General features: G+C 34.5%; 1 protein-coding gene and 2 long non-coding RNA genes across 8 annotated transcripts in view; 1 reads left to right on the top strand and 2 right to left on the bottom strand.

Annotated features, from left to right (window-relative positions):
- Positions 1 to 2,771: 2,771 nt before the first annotated feature.
- On the bottom strand, positions 2,772 to 5,002 carry LOC144555806 (uncharacterized). Of its 2 annotated transcripts, XR_013512124.1 has the most exons (4): positions 4,752 to 5,002; positions 3,624 to 3,813; positions 3,376 to 3,501; positions 2,772 to 3,139 (listed from the first exon to the last, which is right to left on the bottom strand). It is a non-coding gene; the product is annotated as an uncharacterized LOC144555806 (long non-coding RNA). The 2 variants fall into 2 exon arrangements; XR_013512123.1 differs by lacking the exon at positions 3,376 to 3,501.
- Positions 5,003 to 6,287: 1,285 nt separating this feature from the next.
- Positions 6,288 to 10,440, top strand: LOC144555788 (uncharacterized). 4 transcript variants are annotated; one of them, XR_013512118.1, is made up of 9 exons: positions 6,288 to 6,668; positions 6,744 to 6,874; positions 7,064 to 7,690; positions 7,855 to 7,914; positions 8,331 to 8,386; positions 8,711 to 8,793; positions 8,905 to 8,997; positions 9,761 to 9,821; positions 10,228 to 10,440. It is a non-coding gene; the product is annotated as an uncharacterized LOC144555788 (long non-coding RNA). The 4 variants fall into 4 exon arrangements; XR_013512116.1 differs by having other exon boundaries at positions 8,905 to 9,670; XR_013512117.1 differs by having other exon boundaries at positions 6,796 to 6,874; positions 8,905 to 9,821.
- Positions 10,441 to 17,958: 7,518 nt separating this feature from the next.
- Positions 17,959 to 20,239, bottom strand: part of LOC144555951 (protein IN2-1 homolog B-like) — a 34,213-nt gene continuing 31,932 nt past the window's right edge. Inside the window, exons 7-10 of one of the 2 annotated variants that reach the window (XM_078304404.1) lie at positions 18,811 to 18,890; positions 18,595 to 18,702; positions 18,408 to 18,488; positions 17,959 to 18,316 (exon numbers count right to left, since the gene is read on the bottom strand). In XM_078304404.1, coding sequence (XP_078160530.1) covers positions 18,308 to 18,316; positions 18,408 to 18,488; positions 18,595 to 18,702; positions 18,811 to 18,890 — 278 coding nt within the window. In that variant the 3' untranslated portion in view covers positions 17,959 to 18,307. The remainder of the gene's footprint in view (positions 18,317 to 18,407; positions 18,489 to 18,594; positions 18,703 to 18,810; positions 18,891 to 20,239) is intronic. The other variant, XM_078304403.1, reaches the window with a different exon arrangement.

The following is a 20,239-nucleotide window of genomic DNA, read 5'->3' as shown; positions in this document are numbered from 1 at the left end:
TCTCGACCCCGACGTCGAGCTTTCACCCCGTTTTTTCTCAAGATCTCTCTCTCTCTCTCTCTCACCCCTGTAGATCTAGCGCTCATTTTGGAGCCTCTGTGCCCCTCTCCTCTCTTCATTTCTGCAGCGATCCAGTGCTCAATTTGGAGCCTCCATGCCCCTCTTCTCGTTTTCTTTGCTTGGCCTCGAAGGACAAAATAGACATCTGTTTCCCTCTCCTCTCTCTGTCTCTCCGGCGACCCGATCACACTCCATCGATTTTGTGGTGAAATATATTTTTTCTAAATGCAAACATTTTTTGACTTATCATCTAGATGTGTTTCCTTTCTTTCTTGATAGAATTCGGTATACCCACTCTTCCTGTACCAGTAGCAGTTGTATCGACACCCTGTAGCAGAAACTGTACCAGCCAATATCGTACCAGTAGCAAGTGCATCTATACGCCCGTACCAGAACAATCTCAGTCGTGATGTATTAACAAGCCATATGTTTTCCATTAAAATTTTTCCATTCGAAACAGGTAATCGTGTAAAGAGCATCTCCTTCTGAGTTAGAAGAGACTAAGCCCGGCCAATAGATCGCGAGTAGAGTAATAGGAGAGGCGACGGAGGGGAGAACTATAGCTCCTATTAGATTGGATGCAGAAGTTCAGGCTCATATTGAAAAAACTGAAGAAAGTTAATAGTTTTTCAATTTTTTTGATGTAAACTCAGGATTTGTATTTTTTTTAGTTGAATAGAGCGTATCAAAGCACTGACAAATATAGGTCATACAAGCAATTTGTATTTTTTTTTAATTGTAAATTTTATTTTTAGTTATGTTGAGATTCATATAATTATCTTTTATAAGCATGATGATTGAATAAAGATTTTGGAAATGAAACCATCACTGTGCATCGATTGTGTCCTTATTGCAACTAATTAGTCTATTAGTTGCAATAAGTCGTTGCAACGAATAGAGGCAAAAGCGGTGTATGCACAGTGATGCAACTAAATATAAGTTGTGAAATGAAACCATCACTGTGCATCCAAATTTGATCTTTTGCAACGACTTATTGCAACTAATAGACTAATTAGTTGCATTAGATTAATTATATTGCTACTAAAATAATTAGTTGCGATAGAATATATTTATTGCAACGAAATAATACCAATTGCAACAAGTAAATTTGGTTGCCCGTCAAAAGATTATTGCAACCAATTTATCTTATTGCAACCACATGGGCTGGTAGCTAAGTCAAATACTTTGGATCACTTGGTCATATTTTAACTTTCATTGGGGGTAAAGATGCAAAAAGTCCTTTCGTCTTCCTCGCAAGTCGTGACTTTGTTCGTTCCAGACTATTTCTCTTCCATCACCTCCCTTCTCCTCCCTCCGCTCCACCTCCTTCCCACCGTACACACCCTCTCCTTCTCCTACTTCTCATTCGCTCATCTCCCAAAACTCTTCGCTCATCTCCCAAAACTCTGCTCTCATCCACACCATTTTTAACCAAATGAAACTCTACACATTCACGTGGTTTAAAGGCTACATTTCTACACACGGCCTGAACCGGCTACATTTCTATAGGGACAACGAATTGTGCTGCAAACCCGGCCGATTCAGGCCGGAACTGGCCCAGTCGGACCAGAATCGACTTTACCGATCCTATTTTGGACCTATCAATCCCCCCGCCTTCTTTGTCGACATCCAATATCGCCTTCAGGTAGCTGTTCACCCAATCGTTACCCGCCATATCTCGACTGAGAGAGTCTCGCCTGATCGATCAAGAAGAGTGAGATGAGAGATAAAAGAGGAAGGTGTTGCTGTGTGAGCTGTCCAGGAAAATCGAGCTGCTTCTTTTTCTCTCCTGCTCAACATAAACAAAACAGACTTCAGTTACAATGACAATTTTGTCTCACCGCCAGATCGGACTAATTCTTAATTTCAAGTATTTTTCCTTCATGCTTGTCCGTCCGATTAATTTTTAATTTACTTCTAATTTTTTTTTTAAACTAGTTATAGATTTATTCCTCCAATTTCACAAAACAATACTCCTGCGTGGTGACAATTAACAAACGAGTAAATAAATAATATTTATCATAATAGAAAGATTCTCATTATAAATTCAGAATGGCATAACATGGAAAAAACTTGAAGTTTTCCTTAAAATAATCATAGGTTTCTCGGAATAGATAAATATAGTACTAACTATAACAGATAAATTTTGCAAATAATATTATTGACAATAATTCCACTTTCAATATAAAAAATATCAAATTTAATTATTACTGTCTTTTTTTGGTTTTACCACTTGAACTTGACATATATCAAATTAAAAATTTTGAATTATTTATAAAAAAAATTTATACCACCGATCTATATTTTAATTTTTTAATGCTATGAATAAAAACGCAGAACAAACTTCTATATAGTTTCATGAAATTTAGACACACATAATACGTACTTATTAATAAATCAATGTTTTTGCTTAGAATTGACCGAGTTTAATCAAAATTTCAAGACCAAAAACCGCAAATTATTACCATATTACCCCAAAATATTTAAAACCAAGCATAATCAATTTTGTAAAGATAATACTTAATATATTTCACATCCTACTTAAAGGAAACCCAATATTTATCTTGATTTGTTCACATCCTACTTAATATATTTCTCAATTATCTAGAACCAAGCATAATTTGTTCACATCCTACTTAATATATTTAACATCCTACTTAAAATAAGCCAATATTTCTCATGATGCTTTGCAATAAGCAAAATTACAGTACTTCTAGTAAAAAACTCCAATATTTCTCAAAATTACAAAAAACACTCAATTAATTGCAAAATTGAATGCCAAGATACAAAAGTTCATATTCTAAAGCAATGCTATCCGGACCAATTGCAAATTTGAGAAATATTCAATGTTATAAAAAAATATTGTAATTAACTTTTGACTTGTTGATTGCAAAATGAAAAATAGAAAAGAAAATTCTCTCATGGTACAGCATTGAGCATTCAGAGCCTGCCATGAAGACATGAGAAACACTATACCCTAGATCGATCGAATTGAAATAAACTGGACTCTCAATTTCATCATTTAAGGCGTTATTTGCTTGACTGCATCTGCTGCCGCCTCAAGTCTAGCACACGAAACCTAAACACAAGTTTTGAAAGCCATTATCTTCAACTCGAAAAAAGAAACAAGAAAAGAAAAGCATACAAGAACGATGCCATGCCGGTATCAATACGGATACTGGTGTCACTTGAGGTTTAGCAAAAGCCCAAAACAAAATTGAAAATAAAAAAAGATCCAATTGTTGGTAATCTTTTGGTATTCGACTGCTGTACTAACAGGTGGTACTGTGGTTCTCATTTGCAACCGTCTAATACCTCAAACGAATCTCTTCAGTGACCATGTCTTTCACCTCGTCAGAAGTGGTAACAGGAAATGGTAAGGAACGGCTTAGAGGGTTCAGCACCTGAACATTCTCTAGTGCAACCTGCATTAAGTTTGGTCTGATTTTTGGGACCCATTCAGGTTCAAGTCAAGTGAGACCAGCATGATTAGGTTTCTAATATTGAAGTCATAACAAAAGCATCTTATAAGTAAAACACTTGATTCTATAGCTAGGTTTTACCAGAGGCTCACAAGCAATCCAATCAACAGGAAATTCATCTGAATGACCAACATCCACTTGATTGATCTGCTAAGATATAGAAAAACAGAAAAGTAAGATAAGAGATATGCTTAGACGCCCTCCCAAGCATCCTTTCCACCTGCACCGACTTTTTATTGTTCATTGACTGGCGTGTACCACAACTTATTTTCTGAAAATAAAAGAAAGAAAAAAAAAAAAGTAAAATTATGAGAGGTAACAGTAACAAATACTAAAAAAACAGTTGAACTCTCAGTAACAGTACTGATGCATCATACCCCACTGGTACAGGAGTCCGTATCCTCTGAGATATCTCAAATTTTCAGTTTACATAAAACTGGGCCATCTTTTTTACAATGCCTATTCGGAATGCAAATTCCTGGTACATTTATGGGTATGGTTGGCTCAAGGGTTTTCCATGGAACAGCAGCCAAGATTTCAGAAAATATGTACACACAGGTATCATACAGAATTGAATAATACTGGTACAATAAAAAGGTATACTGTAGAAATATGTACTTAAGTGTATCCTTCTCTGCCCCTATACAACCTCAGTATATCAAAAAAAAAGATTATGCTGTAGAAACTTAAATGTCAATCTGATTATGTTATGACATTCAGTTCCTATATTGCGCATGAGTGAAATAATTTCAATTCTTTGATTCTAACTACCAACATAAAACATTTTATTTATTTAATTTAAAGTGGTAGTAGATGCCTGACTATTACTAACAAATTAAGGCTCAATTTGATTAAATTGGACTTAACTAAACCATTATGATGAGAGAAACTAGACTTGACTGAACTATTATGTCAAGCCTCTGCACCGTCTCGTCCTCTACAGGGACAACCTCGTCACATCCTCTCTTGAGATAAATTCTGAATTGGATGATTATGAAAAAGCTATGCCCAAATGATTATGAAAAAAGTGACTATATTTTTAGTTGGATTGTAAATTGGCAAAACTATGCCCAAATGATTAAGCAAATGCTCATTATTTGGTATCAAGCAACTATAAGAGGAGCTGCCCATACCAGTGAAGTAAAAGCTACAGAAAGTTCAGTGCATATCTTTTTAAGTAAATAACGGTTTAAGGTTGAGGGACTGTACCGATCTTGAAGAAGCGCATGAAAGGCGGTGGGGTGGGGCGCGCTTCAAAGATAGGTGCCAATTGGGAGAGGAAGAACAGGAACGGGAAGAGGCTTCGCGGGAGGGAACGGGAAAGGCAATTTCAGCTTGATCAATCTAGACGGCGGAGAAGATTCGATCATGAATCTGCCTTGGTGTTTCCGACGATCAGGTTTCTTCTCTCCCTTTGAGAGTATTTGAGAGGAGGGGAGGGTTTGGTGTTTGGCTTTCGTTAAAAATAAATTGAAGCAGACGACACACATATTAGGTAGAGAAAAAGATAACGGAGCTTTTGAGTCCAATAAGATTGAGCACCGTTCGATCTGTATTAATATATGTGCGCACGAAAATTGAACATTTACACACGGATATTGAAGTAGAGCGCACGCATCTTAATTTAGATCGAATGGTGTTAATTGTCATCGAACCAAACGACCATCCATATCTCCCTGCGTTCAGACAAAAAAAAAAGATAAAAAAAGGAGAGGAGACGGTTTTAGCAGGGAGGGCAGAGAATTGGAGATGTCCATTAGTAATTAGAACAACACATCATCTATCAAACGGTTCAGATTTGAAGTATGTATGGCCCTTTGATGTTTTAATATTCTGTCGGCTTGATGGATGAGTAAATAAAAATAAAATTTCACCAAATTTTGCTACAGGAAAATAAATTCAGTGCTCTTTAATTTCAACGGTTCTGATCGACCAATCGACGATGTGTTTACGTGTGCCTTCATTAACTCACAAAGCAAGAGTTTATGTTCTATGTAATATAAACTCTTGCTTTGTGAGTTAATGAAGGCGCATGTAAACATGTCGTCGATTGGTCGATCTGAACCGTTGAAATTAAAGAGTACTGAATTTATTTTCCTGTAGCGAAGTTTGGTGAAATTTTACTTTTATTTACCCATCCATCAAGCCGACGGAATATCGAAACATCGAAGGGCCATACACACTTCACATTGGATCGAAACTCAGACACAATCAAACTTCATAATTTTTATGTTGGTTATGTTCAATGTTTTTTCTTGATCATTTCATAATAAATTTGGAATCATTTTACTGCAGATCGACCGTCGATTGTTCATGTGAAAATGAATGGTTCACAAATATTTGTTAAATTTGAAGAGGCAAATAATGATGAAAGTTTATAAAATTGATAATTATAAGCATGATTTGGTCATAGAAAATGTAAATAATTTTAAAAGATTTTTTTGAATTTTTTTCATATCATTTTCTGTACATACATCAGATAAATGATAAATTTCAAGCTCCACACCGTCCGATAGGCAATGAACTGTCCTGATGTGTTTATTAAAAGTGTCTTTATTAGCAGAGCTATTTCTATTTGATGCAGTGCGCAACCTATCTAATTTAAATAACGTCCAATATATTTAACACACTGTTTGAAGCTAAAAATGCTCTGTTAAAATTTGTACTTCTCAAATTTTTTGTTCTCCCATTGCATCCAGAGAAGATTTAGACTCACATCCCTCCATTTTTTTTCATTTTCCCTCCTATTTTTTTTTCAGCAAATTCGATTTCCCTCGCATTTTTCCCAAATCCCGGCCTTCTCTATCAATTCCTTTAATCATGCCTTTCTCTCAGCCGCCTTCCCTCACAGACAAAGAACCCTAATCCTATCCCCTCCACAAAATAGGTCATCGGATTCCTCTCAAAACCTCCTCTTCTCTCAATCCGCACCTTCTCATCTCCTCCCGTATCCGACCAAGACACTGAAACCGCTCCTCGTTCACACCGCCTCCTCTCTACCTCTAGTCCTCTATTCGCCATGCATACACCGCTTTTGCCCTCTTCTCCCCTTGTCGAAACCTAACCCAAACCCTAATTTCATGATAAGTGCTTTTCCCTCTTGGCTGGAAATAATTACTTGCTCAGGTTGGTTTTCTTCCTCTCTTTCTCTTTTTGATATCCTTTGATTAGCTAATGAATTTAAATTTCTTTGTTTATCAGCTCGCCGAAATAGTTAACCAAGACAAGTTGTTATTTGATGAAATTATTGTAGAATTATTGACCAAGTAAAGGGGAAGAAAAGGGCGAATCAGGATTCATTCTCGATGGATTCCCGTAAATTCAGACAAGCTGTAAGTACTTTCAACTTCCTATCCTCGGTTTTTTCTAATAATTCAAAATACCAACTAACCTGACAGTTGGATGTTATTTGCTCAACATTTGAAAACTTTGGTCTATTTTTTTTGCTAAGTTAAATTAATTATTTATGAAATCCACATCCAAACCAGCACATGTTTAATTACATGATTGTTAAATTTTAGGTGGTCATGGAGAATGGAATTCTTCAACTCACCTTGGCGAAGCCCCAAGGCCATATCATTTCCAGTCCTATTTATATAGGGAAAAATATTTCCATGCTCAATTTATCAAGGATTAGAAGTAAAAAAAATGATGACTATTAATTGCAATTACTATGAGCATATTAGAAGAACATACTTTAAAATAAAAGTTGAAACAGAGAACCAGAAGCCAAAGTAAATTATTTTGGCACTAGACATTGAGGCTGGAGTGAAGTTTTTTTTTTTTTTTTTTAAATAGGACTGGAGGGAAGTTGATTATTTGATATTGCAGTAGTAGTAGACCAACCTGATGGTAGTTGGGTACTATTATACATGCAAATGAGATCATTTATTCAAGTTCTACTATTTCTTGTTTTCTATTATTTTTGTTCCTTAAGTTGGAAAGGGATGTGTCATAACTAGAAAAACAATATATCTAATATTGATTTCATGTATACATATAATCTCAATAACACATTGCTAGGATGCAACAATATCATATGATTTGGCTGAATATTATTCTCTTTGTTTTATTATTGCTCATGTGATGGCTTGATTTGCAGGGTAAGCTTGATTAGTCAAATAGTTTTGGAGCTCAACTCAATTGAGGTTGGTTGGCAAAAGTAGGGAAATGCAGATTTACTTGGACAAAAAAATAACCTTAAATTCTTGATTAAGTCATGCTTGCCTAATCACTACTGGTGTATTTTCTAATAATTAATTTTTGAACTGCTTGGTTTGTGTGGATGCTTCATAACCTGTTATGATTGAAGAGTGCATAATGATTTGGCTCAGTCATGCGGAGAATTGTGTCTTTGCTGTTGCCAACGAAGGTAGATTCTCATATTCAATATTTCTGTTCTACAATATCTTTAATCCATTGAAGTATGTACATGTTCCCAGGATCACCATGCCAAATATTGATGTCATATCAATCAGGTGTGGTACTGGAACTGGACCTGTAGTAGGCATTACAGGAAGTGTACAGGTTGGGTATCAGTACCTTATCATATTTTCTCAGACTTCTATTTTTCTATGCTTAGTGTCAAATTAACTGAAGCTCATTTCTAGTATTGGTTAGCCACATTAAAAACATCATTTTAAGTATTGGCGCAGAATCTCATTCAAATGGTATTGGTACAACTTAGTGTGTTCCTTTTAATGGTGCTATTTTCTTGGATACATAAAGAGCAATTCACCACATGTATGTATTTTTTAATGATTTCTATTGCATGGCCGAATTTGTGAGGTGTGTGGTGAAGTTGGACAGATCAACCCTGGTTGCATAACAGCTTCCGAGCACATGTATGTATTTCTTAATTCTCAATTTTCTCCTGGTTTCTCTTATCTGTATTAGTTTGATTAATCTAAAAACTAATTTTTTTAACCAACTAATCTCAAAATTAGAAAATAACTAAAGAACTACATAAAACTATTTGTTGTGAATATGGTATAAATTATCTTACTAATGCTATACCAGTATTTCAATTGAAATTCATACAATAATCAAATTTAGGCATCAATGATTTTGCCATCTCAATATGTTGTGTTTATCTAAATGTTCATACCAAGTTAAATTATTCCAATTTCAATTTAACTTCCTATATTTTTCTTTTCAACATAAACAAGAGATTATTGAGAATAATGACGTGACCATCCATCAAGCCAATTGCCTCCAATCGCTGTATTTTGGAATTCGACAAATGATGAAGGTGCTATATATTGTTCTTTATTTTTTATCCCTTAATCTCATGTAACAGAGAAGTACAGACTCATATAAAGAAGGAATGCTTGAAATGATATTTTTTATGCCTTTATTGCAGGCGCTTAATCGCATTAGCCTTCGGGTTGTGCTCGATGTGGACAATGATATGTACGTAAATGGGCATTTAAATGATTGCTCTGTTCTTGATAAGGTAGTAATTTTATTTTAGTTTAACTTGTTTCCTTGAGGACTTTCAGGTAATTGGGGTTGGGTTTGAAATTTGGACTGAAGCCTATTTTATATTCTTATTTATTTGTTCATTTTAATTTGTAATGTATTATTATTATTTTTAAACAATAAAAAATACTTTTATCTTGGTTTTCTAAACTCTTTGAGTCAACAAATGAATATTAAGGTAATTTTTGTTTGTTTTTGTATGGCAATCATTTTGTTTGTTCCCTTGTACCAGTTATTGTTTGGTTAGTAGTCAGTACCATAGCAGTGAGGCATTTGGTTCCCAAAGTATGCACTAAGCTTGTTAATACTTAATTTGGTCTTCAATGCTGAAATGAACTGTTACTCAAGGGCAGAGGCAGGATTTCGGACTATGGTGGTTAGTATGTACAGAAGTTACAAACTTTTGTTTTTGGAAAGGTATGGGGTCATTTGGTGTTGCTATCCATAAGGTTCGCACTTAGGATGAAGACATTGCCTTTAATTTCTGCACTACTGTCGAAAATATATATATTTCAGGTCTCTCGTCCCTATCTCTTTGTCACTCAGTTTTAGTTCATTCTCTGAATTTAATTAGTTTGCAGAAGGCAAATTTATCAAATTATATATATATTTTCAAGGTTGACATTGCTTGCAATTTGAGGGAAGCGGTTAGTAAATTATCTTTATAATTGATCTATATATTTTTGTTTCTATACATAAAAATACTTGAAATAATGATCATCTGGTATATTTGACAGATACAAGCCGTTAATGAGTTTTTAGGTGCTTTTGAGACCGAACAGAACGGCATGATTAAAGGTGAGGCAAACCACATATATATTAAGTGTTGTATATTAATGATTTCTCATCACTTCATATTATTTAGATTTTGCTGGGGCCTAATGGAATCCTTCCCTTTGTTTTTGTCTTTGTTTATAGAGAAACATCTGATGTCTTAACCTTCTTCATCATGCCTGTTATGGTTATAATTAACCTTCAATCAACCAATTAAATATCAAGGTCGTATATAAATTAGAGCCGACCTTGATACTTACCACATTAGTCGCGGGTATTTGTAAAGGTCTGAACCTGACCCTGAAGTTCTTGACTTAGCATATCAGTTTCATTAGACTTTCTGAACTAGTGCCAACTGATAGCAAAGTAAAAGGTTAGTTTAACCATTGTCCTTGCATAATGAATAATTGCTTTTTGTATGCATATGCAGGATTTCTTAGAGGAAATATATTAACTATCAATCTAGCTCAGCGGATTTAATTGGAAGTGATTCAATGAATAAGCTGTCAATTCTTTTCAATCTCTGTTGTATATTTAGAAGATTTGTTGGCCGAAGAGAAGAGCTTTACTAAGGAACAAGTTATTTTAATTTTAACTAGATATATAATGTCTTAATCTATTTTTGTCCTCTTTAGATGATAGTGTGGCCTCTTTTCTTTTGTTATTATCACTGAATTTGAATGATAGATATTAAATTTTATGAAAGTATTTTTTGTTAATTATTGTCTCTATTTATATTATAATTTCCAGAATATCAAATTATAATTAATGGAATAGTTAATTACAACGAATATATTAGAATTACGTTTGCATATAAATTTTGTTGCATTAGATTTTATTAATTGCAACCAAAATTTTGTTGCATTTGAATTATGTCTGCATATTAATTTTGTTGCATTAGATTTATAAATTGCAACTAAAATTTGGTTGCATTTAATTTACATATTGCAACTATATGTTTCGTTGCAATATATTATCTTATTGCTACCATTTTTCGGTTGCGACAAATGCGCAATAGCAACCATTTATTTGGTTGCAATAGATTATTGCTACGCATTTTATGCAACTAAAATTTGGTTGCAATAATTGGACAAGTTGCAACTATGGATTTCGTTGCGATATATTATTTTATTGCTACCCTTTTTTGGTTGCGAATACCATTTTATTGCTACCATTTTCTGTTGCGATAAATGCGCAAATAGCAACCATTTATTTGGTTGCAAACCTTATTGCCACGTCGGTATAGCAACCAAAATATGGTTGCAATAAACAAATTTTTATTGCAACCAAAGAGTTGGTTGTAAATCTATTGCTACCAAATCTATTGCAACGACCCGCAACCAATTATTTTGGTTGCAAAATCAATCTATTGCAACCAAATAATAGCTATTGCAACCAACTTTTTGGTTGCCCGAAGTGAATTTTGGTGTAGTGAGAATAACTATCCAAATTCCTGAACATTATTTTGCATAGTTATATTAATTATTTGTATAAATACAATGCTTCCAATCTGTATATATAAAAAGTACATAATTTGGTTTTTGATTGAACCCCAAATTGATTTGACTATTTTTCGATTAGTAAAAAAAGAAACTGAAATTTCGTAAAAAAAGAAATTGAAATTTTATTTGTTGGTGGTGCCTAGATTCTCAGAGGGTATCCTATTTCAAAATTTTCATGTGCACGTTGCACATAGTAGATTTAAAGAAATTTTTCAAGTGCTCTCGGAGGAAATTCCATTTGTTGATAAAATTAAGCATCTTGGCATTTAAAAAAAAAAGAGAGATATGATTAAATATCTTGATTGATATTTAAATTTCGTTAATCTTGTATTTTGAAGAAATTTAATTGGAACTTAAAGAAAGTAAATTACATCAGAGAAAGGAGATGGCGGCGGTGAGGGATCGACGGAGCTTCGAAGCTTGGCTGGTTCGGTGGTGGGCATGGCAGAGGGAGCAACTGCAGTGGCAATTTTGTTCATCGGAGAAAGAACTATGGTAACTTCATCTACGGGAGGAAATCAAAAGCAATCTCATTCAAATGGAGGGGACAAATAGGTTCCGATTTCCTGCCTAATTTGTTTACTGGAGAAAAAAGAAAATACTTGAGCGTGCTTTTTTGGAAATGAAAGAGTCGGAGGCAGATTAATTAGAATTTTTTGGAAATGAAAGAGTCGAAGGCAGATTAATTAGAATCTGAAGCGTTGATCTCAACTGAGATATACGGTCCATGATTTGGATCGAATTTGGAGCAAGAAATTTTGGTGCATTTGAACCCTCCTCATTTATATAATAATAATTTAAATCAAATTTATAGAGAAAAATAGTTAAACACTATATTTATCTACAAGATAACACATGTGAACTCTAGTGCAGTGGTAAGAATTTTGGCACCAACAGAACCCAACTGGGTTCGAATCTCGCCTTCAGCAGAAAAGTTCAGAGGCGCGGTCCACGGATGCGGTGCGCGGTCTACGGGTGCTGAGATCATATGCGGCGCGACCAGTGAATGCTTAAGTGTTGAAGCGCACAATTTGGAAAATTCAACTATGTGCGATCTGGAAATTCAACGGTTGAGCATCCTTCAGAAAAAAAAAACAGTAAATCAGGACCCTTGCAGGATCTAGACATTAAGCTCCTTAATAAGGAGGAGAGATATCTGAAGTAAAAATAAATTACAGCCATTGGACACTGCAACCAATGAACACTAGTGGAAAATATGGAATCAGGATCGGTTATATACGCATATTAGTATCGGAATATAACCGATCCTGATGAAGGCGATATTGATACTATCAGGATAGGTTTTTTATTTTTTAAACAACCGATCCAAATAGACACTTATCTGGATTGGTTATACCTAAGAACCGATCCTAATAGATACCAATCTGGATCGGTTCTTTCAAAAAACCGATCCAGATTAATATCTAGTAGGATCGGTTATTTGTAAACAACCGATCCAGATAGTAACTATTAGGATCAGTTGTTTACAAATAACCGATCCTAATGCTTATTTGGATTCACAAAATGTTGGTTCTGCATTAAAAAAAAATCAGGATTGGTTATTTGTAAACAACCGATCCTAATAGTTACTATCTGGATCAGTTGTTTACAAAGAACTGATCCTGATTTTTTTTATCTGGATCGGTTGTTTATAAATAACCGATTCTGATTTTTTTTTTATCTGGATCAGTTGTTTATAAATAACCGATCCTGATTTTTTTTTTAATCTGGATCGGTTGTTTATAAATAACCGATCCTGATTTTTTTTTTTTAAATGTAGAACCAATATTTTGTGAATCCAGATATAATGAATTATTGCATAATACGTAATAGTGAAAATAAGAAACATTAAATTTATTGCATTTCTAGATTCTAGTTATCTTTTCATTATAAAGCATTCTTGTTCTAAAATCAGAAGTTTGAATTTGTCACTAAACAAATAGATAATAAGTAATTAAATAGGTACATAGACATATACATAGAATGCAAAAATCTGAATATAGGATAAGATTTTATGCACTCACCAATGCCAAGATGTGTGTTGCAACTGGCATATATATATAGCGAGCAGTACTATTGTAAGGTTTTGTTCTCCCTACAAAAGAAGTATGAAAAAAATTTCAACTTTACCAAAATGAGTACATGTGAAGTTGATCCAAAATTTGCCTAAGGGCGTAATCTATCAAAAAAGAAAAAGAAAAAAAGAAGTTGATCCAAAGTATATATTTAACATTCATATATACCTATAAGTTGAGCAGTACCTGGTTCGCTTTTCGACCAAGGCTCATGAGAAAATTATCTGATTTAATGTCTCTTTGTAAATACCCTTTTGAGTGCATAAACTCTATTCTTGAAATCTGTCCAACAAAAGATTAAAAATGACAAAGTTCACTTATCATATTAATTTCTTTATTCTTGGTGCTCGGTGCTCGGGCCAAGTTGTCAGTGCTACTCGGCTTCTAGCGTCGTGCACAACCAACAGAGATGCAAAACCGTGGAGGGAGCTAGGAGATGTGCGGAGCCATCGTGCACAGCCAATACTAGAGGCGCGGAGCCCTAAGGTGAGCAGCGAAGGGAGTAAACCCTAAGGTGAGCGTGAACGGAGGAGATGCGCTAAGGTGAGTGGAAGGTTTTAACCAAAAAAAAAAGGTGAGTGGAAGGTATGCAAGATCATAAGGTGGTGAGCGGTGGAGGGAGTAAACCGTGAAGAGAGGGAGAGACAGAGACAGAGAGATAGATACACGGAGGAGTTGAGAGGTCCATTCTTTCTAATTTTCGCTGCGTACATGAGAACGAAGAATCGGCGCGAAATGAAAATTATAAGAATCCTAATACTATTAGGATCGGTTATTTTGAAATAACCGATCCAAATGCTTATTTGAATTCACAAAATGTTGGTTCTGCACTTAAAAAAAAAAAAGATCGGTTATTTACAAAGAACATATCCTAATAGTTACTATCTGGATCGGTTGTTTACAAAGAACCGATTCTGATTTTTTTTTTATTTGGATCAGTTGTTTATAAATAACCGATTCTTATTTTTTATTTTTTTATTTATTTTTATCTGGATCGGTTGTTTATCAATAACCGATCCTGATTTTTTTATTTTTTATTATTATCTGGATCGGTTATAAACTTATAATAACCTCCTTTAATTTCAATTGAACCTTTTGCTTTTGTATAAGGAAAATGTTGAAAAGTATACAAGTGACCAGCACGAATTTCTTATGTATACCAAGTTAGAAGAATGTAGTTCACAACATTTATAATAATAACATAATTGATGAAGAAGAACAATTTTTTAATCTAGCGGCTAAAAAAAGAAAAAAATATGTAAAAAATGACAAAATGTAGAAATTTAAATGAGATTTTTTTTTTTTATGAATATTAAATAGTTGAACATCCTCATCTCAATCGCTACTCAAATCATGATTGATGGAAAAGGTACGAGATGGAAATTGAAACAATGGTAGCGGTTGGTGGTATTAATAGGTGATTAATTACTGATTAGCGAAAAAAAGATCTATATTTTTTTTAATATTTCTTCAGTATAAAAAGAAATGATAAAAACCAAAAGAGAATAACGTTAAAGATTAGAGTAAGTAATCTTTGTTTAATTTACTAAAAAAATGAAAATTAAAGCATGATACACAATACGATTATTTACTAAATAAATTAGTTTATAGATCAAGTACCGGTGATAGCCTTAAAACAAAAAAAAAGCAAAAGATAAGCGTCCCTTGTTAGGCTTGTTTAGATATAGAGCCTGATTTTGAAAAGCTTTTATTAAATGATGCATTTTGTAATCAATTAGATGTTCGGTGTGACTTCTTCGAACTTGTCAACAACCACGACTTTAATCTCGAAACTAGAAAAAAACTAAAGAAAGTTTCGAATTTTGAAAAAAAATCTAGCACAATTAGTTTTTTTTTTTTTTCAAATAAAAAAGTCATCTTCCTTTATTGAATATAAAAAGTAATGAGCATTGAATAAAAAAAAAAAGTATCTGGATCGGTTGTTTATCAATAACCGATTCTGATTTTTTTATTTAAAATCTGGATCAGTTGTTTATAAATAACCGATCCTGATTTTTTTTTATCTAGATCTGTTGTTTCTGATAGTATCAGAATCGACTCTTTGTAAACAACCGATCCTGATACTATAAGGATCAATTCTTTGTAAACAACCGATCCTCATACTATAAGGATCAATTCTTTGTAAACAACCGATCCTAATGTAGTCACCATTAGGATTGGTTATTATAAAGAACCGATCCTAATGGTAACTACATTAGGATCGGTTCACTAAAAATGGCGATCCAAATAGTTTTTAGGATCGGTTTTAAAAAAAACCGATCCAGATAGGTATTAGTATCGGTGGTTTAATATAACCGATCCAAATAGGCCGATCCTAATTCTAGTTTTTCCACTAGTGGAAGGTGTATCGAAGACATCTCATAGTGTGGAATGGAGTCCTCTGACCTTATCTTACCTGCTGGTTATCATTTTCGTCTACCTTATAGTTATTATAATTTTTTTTTAAATATCATTAAACTCTGACCTTCATAATTATACAGTACTCAGAATACCGGAACTCCTCGTCCTCCTCCTCGTCATCGTCGTCGTCGTCCTCCTCCTCCTCCTCCTTCTTCTTCAATTTCTTCTTCTTCTTCTTCTTCTTCTTCTTCTTCTTCTTCTTCTTCTTCTTCTTCTTCTTCTTCTTCTTCTTCTTCTTCTTCTTCTTCTTCTTCTTCGTCGTCGTCTTCTTCTTCTTCTTCTTCTTCTTCTTCTTCTTCTTCTTCTTCTTCTTCTTCTTCTTCTTCTTCTTCTTCTTCTTCTTCTTCTTCAATTTCTTCTGCAGATTCTTCGGATCACACCCTAACAACTCCGATATCATCCTCTGCAGGTTTGGATGGTATGAGATGCCACCTATGAGGTCGCCATCGATACGTAAACCCCATAAGATGCTCACATCACCAAGGGTGACTGTCATCTCTCCATCCGGGAGATAAAATGTATGGGTCTCAGGTCGCTATCTCTCCGCTAGACCATACATCAGAGACTGATCGATCTTACTTTACGGCATCATTGCAAGCTGATACAACCCAAGGTTCAAGAGGTATCGCTGCATTTTTCTTTATGGGGAACGAACAAAATCTCAGACCTACGGTGCCTCACCGTAAGCATGACATCATCCTGTATTAATTATCAATTTGTTAGACTCAAATTGTGTCATTTTTTTAGTACTATTAACATTAAGTATAAAAATCACGAACCTCAAGAGATGCCAATGAGACGCGGTGCTTAACATGATGGGTCCATAGAAGAGGACTAAATGTGTCAGGATCATGCACACCATATGTAAAACCGGCCTGAGACGACGAACCTGCTCCAATCGGATCCTCAAATCCCCTACCAGTCATATCCTCATATGACGCCGGGCCCTCTCCAGTCGGATCCACCAAGGACGTGCCCGCTACAATCGGATCCACGGCATCTGGACCCGCTGCAGCCGGATCCGCTACAGGCGCAGCTCGTACTCTCCACCGTCTAGCCCTGGGCATACTACATTTAGAAAAAAAAATATATTAATTAATCACAATTTAAGAAATCAAAATTTATTCCAAATTTTAAACAATTTCTAAATATTTTCAACCAAATTCAAACTCTAATTCAACTGCAAATTCAAGCAATTAAAACCCTAAAATGATTAATTATTTATAATAAACTTCTAATTATATGATAGTAATACATTCAATAATTATACAATAACTATAGTATATTATATTATTATTATAATAATTATTTAATATGTGAGCAATATAACATATTAATTATATAATTGTATATTAATAATTATTACTAATAATAAGATACTAATTATATAATATTAATATATTAGTAACAACTATAATATTTTATAATATTATTATAATAATTATTTAATATATTAATAATATAACATATTAATTATATAACAACTAATATAACTAATATAACATATTAGCTAATATATCCCGACGAGGAGACACTTAAAATTTTTTCCTCTTTTGCTTATTTGCAAACTTCCAGTTTACTAGATTTATACAGGATACGCGTATGTACCACTTTTGCTAAAGGTCTGCAGCTCACATGCATTGTTTTAAATTTATCAAATCAACGTTTTATTTTTGTCAAATCACCACTCAAAAAAATACTAATACACATAAATTATATTATTATAATAATTATTTAATATATAATTATATAACGTAATAATTATATAATTTTATATTAATACTTTCAACTAATAAAAGGATATCAATTCTACAATTGAATTGAATAAATGATCTAAGAATAGAATAGGAACATAAACCGTAACCCTCAATTCGACCACAAACTCTAACCCTAAATTTTTAACCATAAATCCTAACCCTATTTTTTTATAACAACTAATATAACATATCATGTGTTGAGTTTGACACATCGAAATAACTAATATAACACACATATTTTTATTATCACATAAAAAATACATGATACAACTAACACTTAACATTACAATTACTAAATTAACAACATAAATCATCTTTCAATATATATGAAAAAAAAAGAATCTCACCCATTCATCTCACCACACTTAGAAAATATATATCCTAACCAATAGCCCTAACACATGAATTTTAATCGAATTTTAATTATAATCAATTACCAAATAATATTTTTTTTCGTTCAAAAACTCTAAACCTAAACCAATCATTAATCCAAACATTTTTTTTACTCAAAAACCCTAAAACAATCACAATCCTTACATTAATCCTAAAACAATCACAATCATAACATTTTTTTAATTACAATTATTAATTTAATCACAATCACAATCACATTCAATCGAATCGAATCGAATCAATTCGAATTAAATTCATAGCGCTTGTCTGCACACCTAGCAAACTTTATTTATACATTATTAATTAGATTTGAAAGAAGATGAAGTGAATTGTGTTTGATCCATAAAAACGGTCCTATCTTCTTAAGCAAGCTGGAAAATCACAGAACAAATATACAGTTAAAACAAATATTATGTCTAAAATTGTGAATAAGTATTTGATTATGTACATGTTATAATTTACCCCCAAGCGTTTCTTGGTAATAGTAAGAAGCTCATGAGGATCCCGCTTGGTTGCTGTGTAGGCCTCAATCTTGTTAAGCTCCTGATGTTGTATTTTTATATCAGACATTGTAAATTACATATTATAAATGAAAAATTGATCTCATTGACAGTAATCAATTTATGATATCACTTTAATTTGTTCTAACCTCCAACCATGAATTTAGCCTAGGCCTGCCCTTGATTATATCATAATTCTTCAAGTCACTCAAGAAAGTCAGTAACCTCTCAATAAAGGGTGCATATGCTACGTCCACCTACATACAATTGATCAATTGGTTTAAAGAAGTTAGAAGACAAAATTCAGAAAAATGAACATAGCAAGAGAAAGTATAAATCATTAGCTAAAAGAAAACAAAACTAACCAAACTAAAGTCAGGTCCAAGGAAGAATGGTCCATCTTCAAACTTTGACAGGGATTCTTCTAACTTATCCAAAGCAGCAACTGAACAAACCATCCAAGCAAACAATTAGTTCAGAATATGTGTATATTACAAAATATTACTCTCTCATACTGGCTGAAGAAACTAGCTGGTACAATACCAATCCAATTGCATTGCTGTGAGACATATCAGACCAGGCTAGGAATTGATAATGCCGGACCTGATTGGTACATAATCAATAGTATATTCCAACCAGGCTAGGAATTGGCACAATATGCAGCATGCACAAATATATAGATTTATATATGCAGTTCAATTGTATATATTAGAAAAGATGTTGGGCCGAGCTTGATCGGAAAATCAAGATTATGTTCAAGAACTTACACAGGCCCAACCCTATGGCCTCTCCCCCGTTGGAACATCTTCTAGGCGAGATCCAACGATCATTAGCAAACCTCTCCACCTTCCTCCTTCAATCGAACGACCCCAAACCATCCCAAACACCTTCTCTCTCCGTCCCATCAACTTCATCTCCCCAGGCGGCTACTCCACATTTCTCCTTGCAATCGAGTATTCCGCAGCTCAATCAAATCCCACATCACCTCGCCTTGACCAACCCCCATGGATCTTCTATGCCACATCGTCCATCCTTCACAGATATTCTGCGAGCCGATATCCTTTCCCAACCCGCCGTACGACGTCACCCAAAACCATTTTCTGTTGGCATCAAGAAACCGTCTCGTACCACAGATACGAATCTTGGCCCTAGTCGTTCCGTCTCCCTCAAGTTGGCCAAGCTTCGCTCACTCACCGACAAAGGAATCTTGGTATGTTACAGATGTGGCGACAAAGGCCATAGCACAACCGCCTGCCGTAACTCCCTTACCTGCTTCTCATGCAACCGCACGGGACACCGATCCAATACCCATACCCTTCTCCATCCCCCAAAACCACTTCAAAATCAACTCGACCCCCACAAAAACCCAATCCTCCCTTCTCCTCTTCTCCCTCCCCTATCCTTTCCTCCTAACTCCCTTCCGGTGCTCACAATGTTTCCAAAACCAATACTGACTCCACAACGCTTACAGGAAGCCAACATCCTCCCTCCCATGCGATATGAAGCTACCCAAGCCACCTCACAATTTCGCCACTCCCTCTCTCAGGGTGTCGTTCTGACAGACAACCGCCGACTCGGAGCCCAATATATCCAGATGCACCTTCATCGCCTATTTCCGGTGCCCAGATGGACATGGATTGCTCGTGAACTCCCAGATCACCAATTCCTCATAGCACCACCTGATTTGGACTGGCGTAGCAAAGTTCTCAGAGATCGTCAACTCATCCTAGGTGACATACCTTTCCCAGCTACAACCTATGACTTCAACAAATTCAATCAGGGTACCACGCTGAA

Source organism: Carex rostrata, chromosome 6, assembly GCF_964058835.1.
Source record: "Carex rostrata chromosome 6, lpCarRost1.2, whole genome shotgun sequence".
NCBI classification, from domain to species: domain Eukaryota; kingdom Viridiplantae; phylum Streptophyta; class Magnoliopsida; order Poales; family Cyperaceae; genus Carex; species Carex rostrata.
This window is presented reverse-complemented; position numbering and strand designations above follow the sequence as displayed.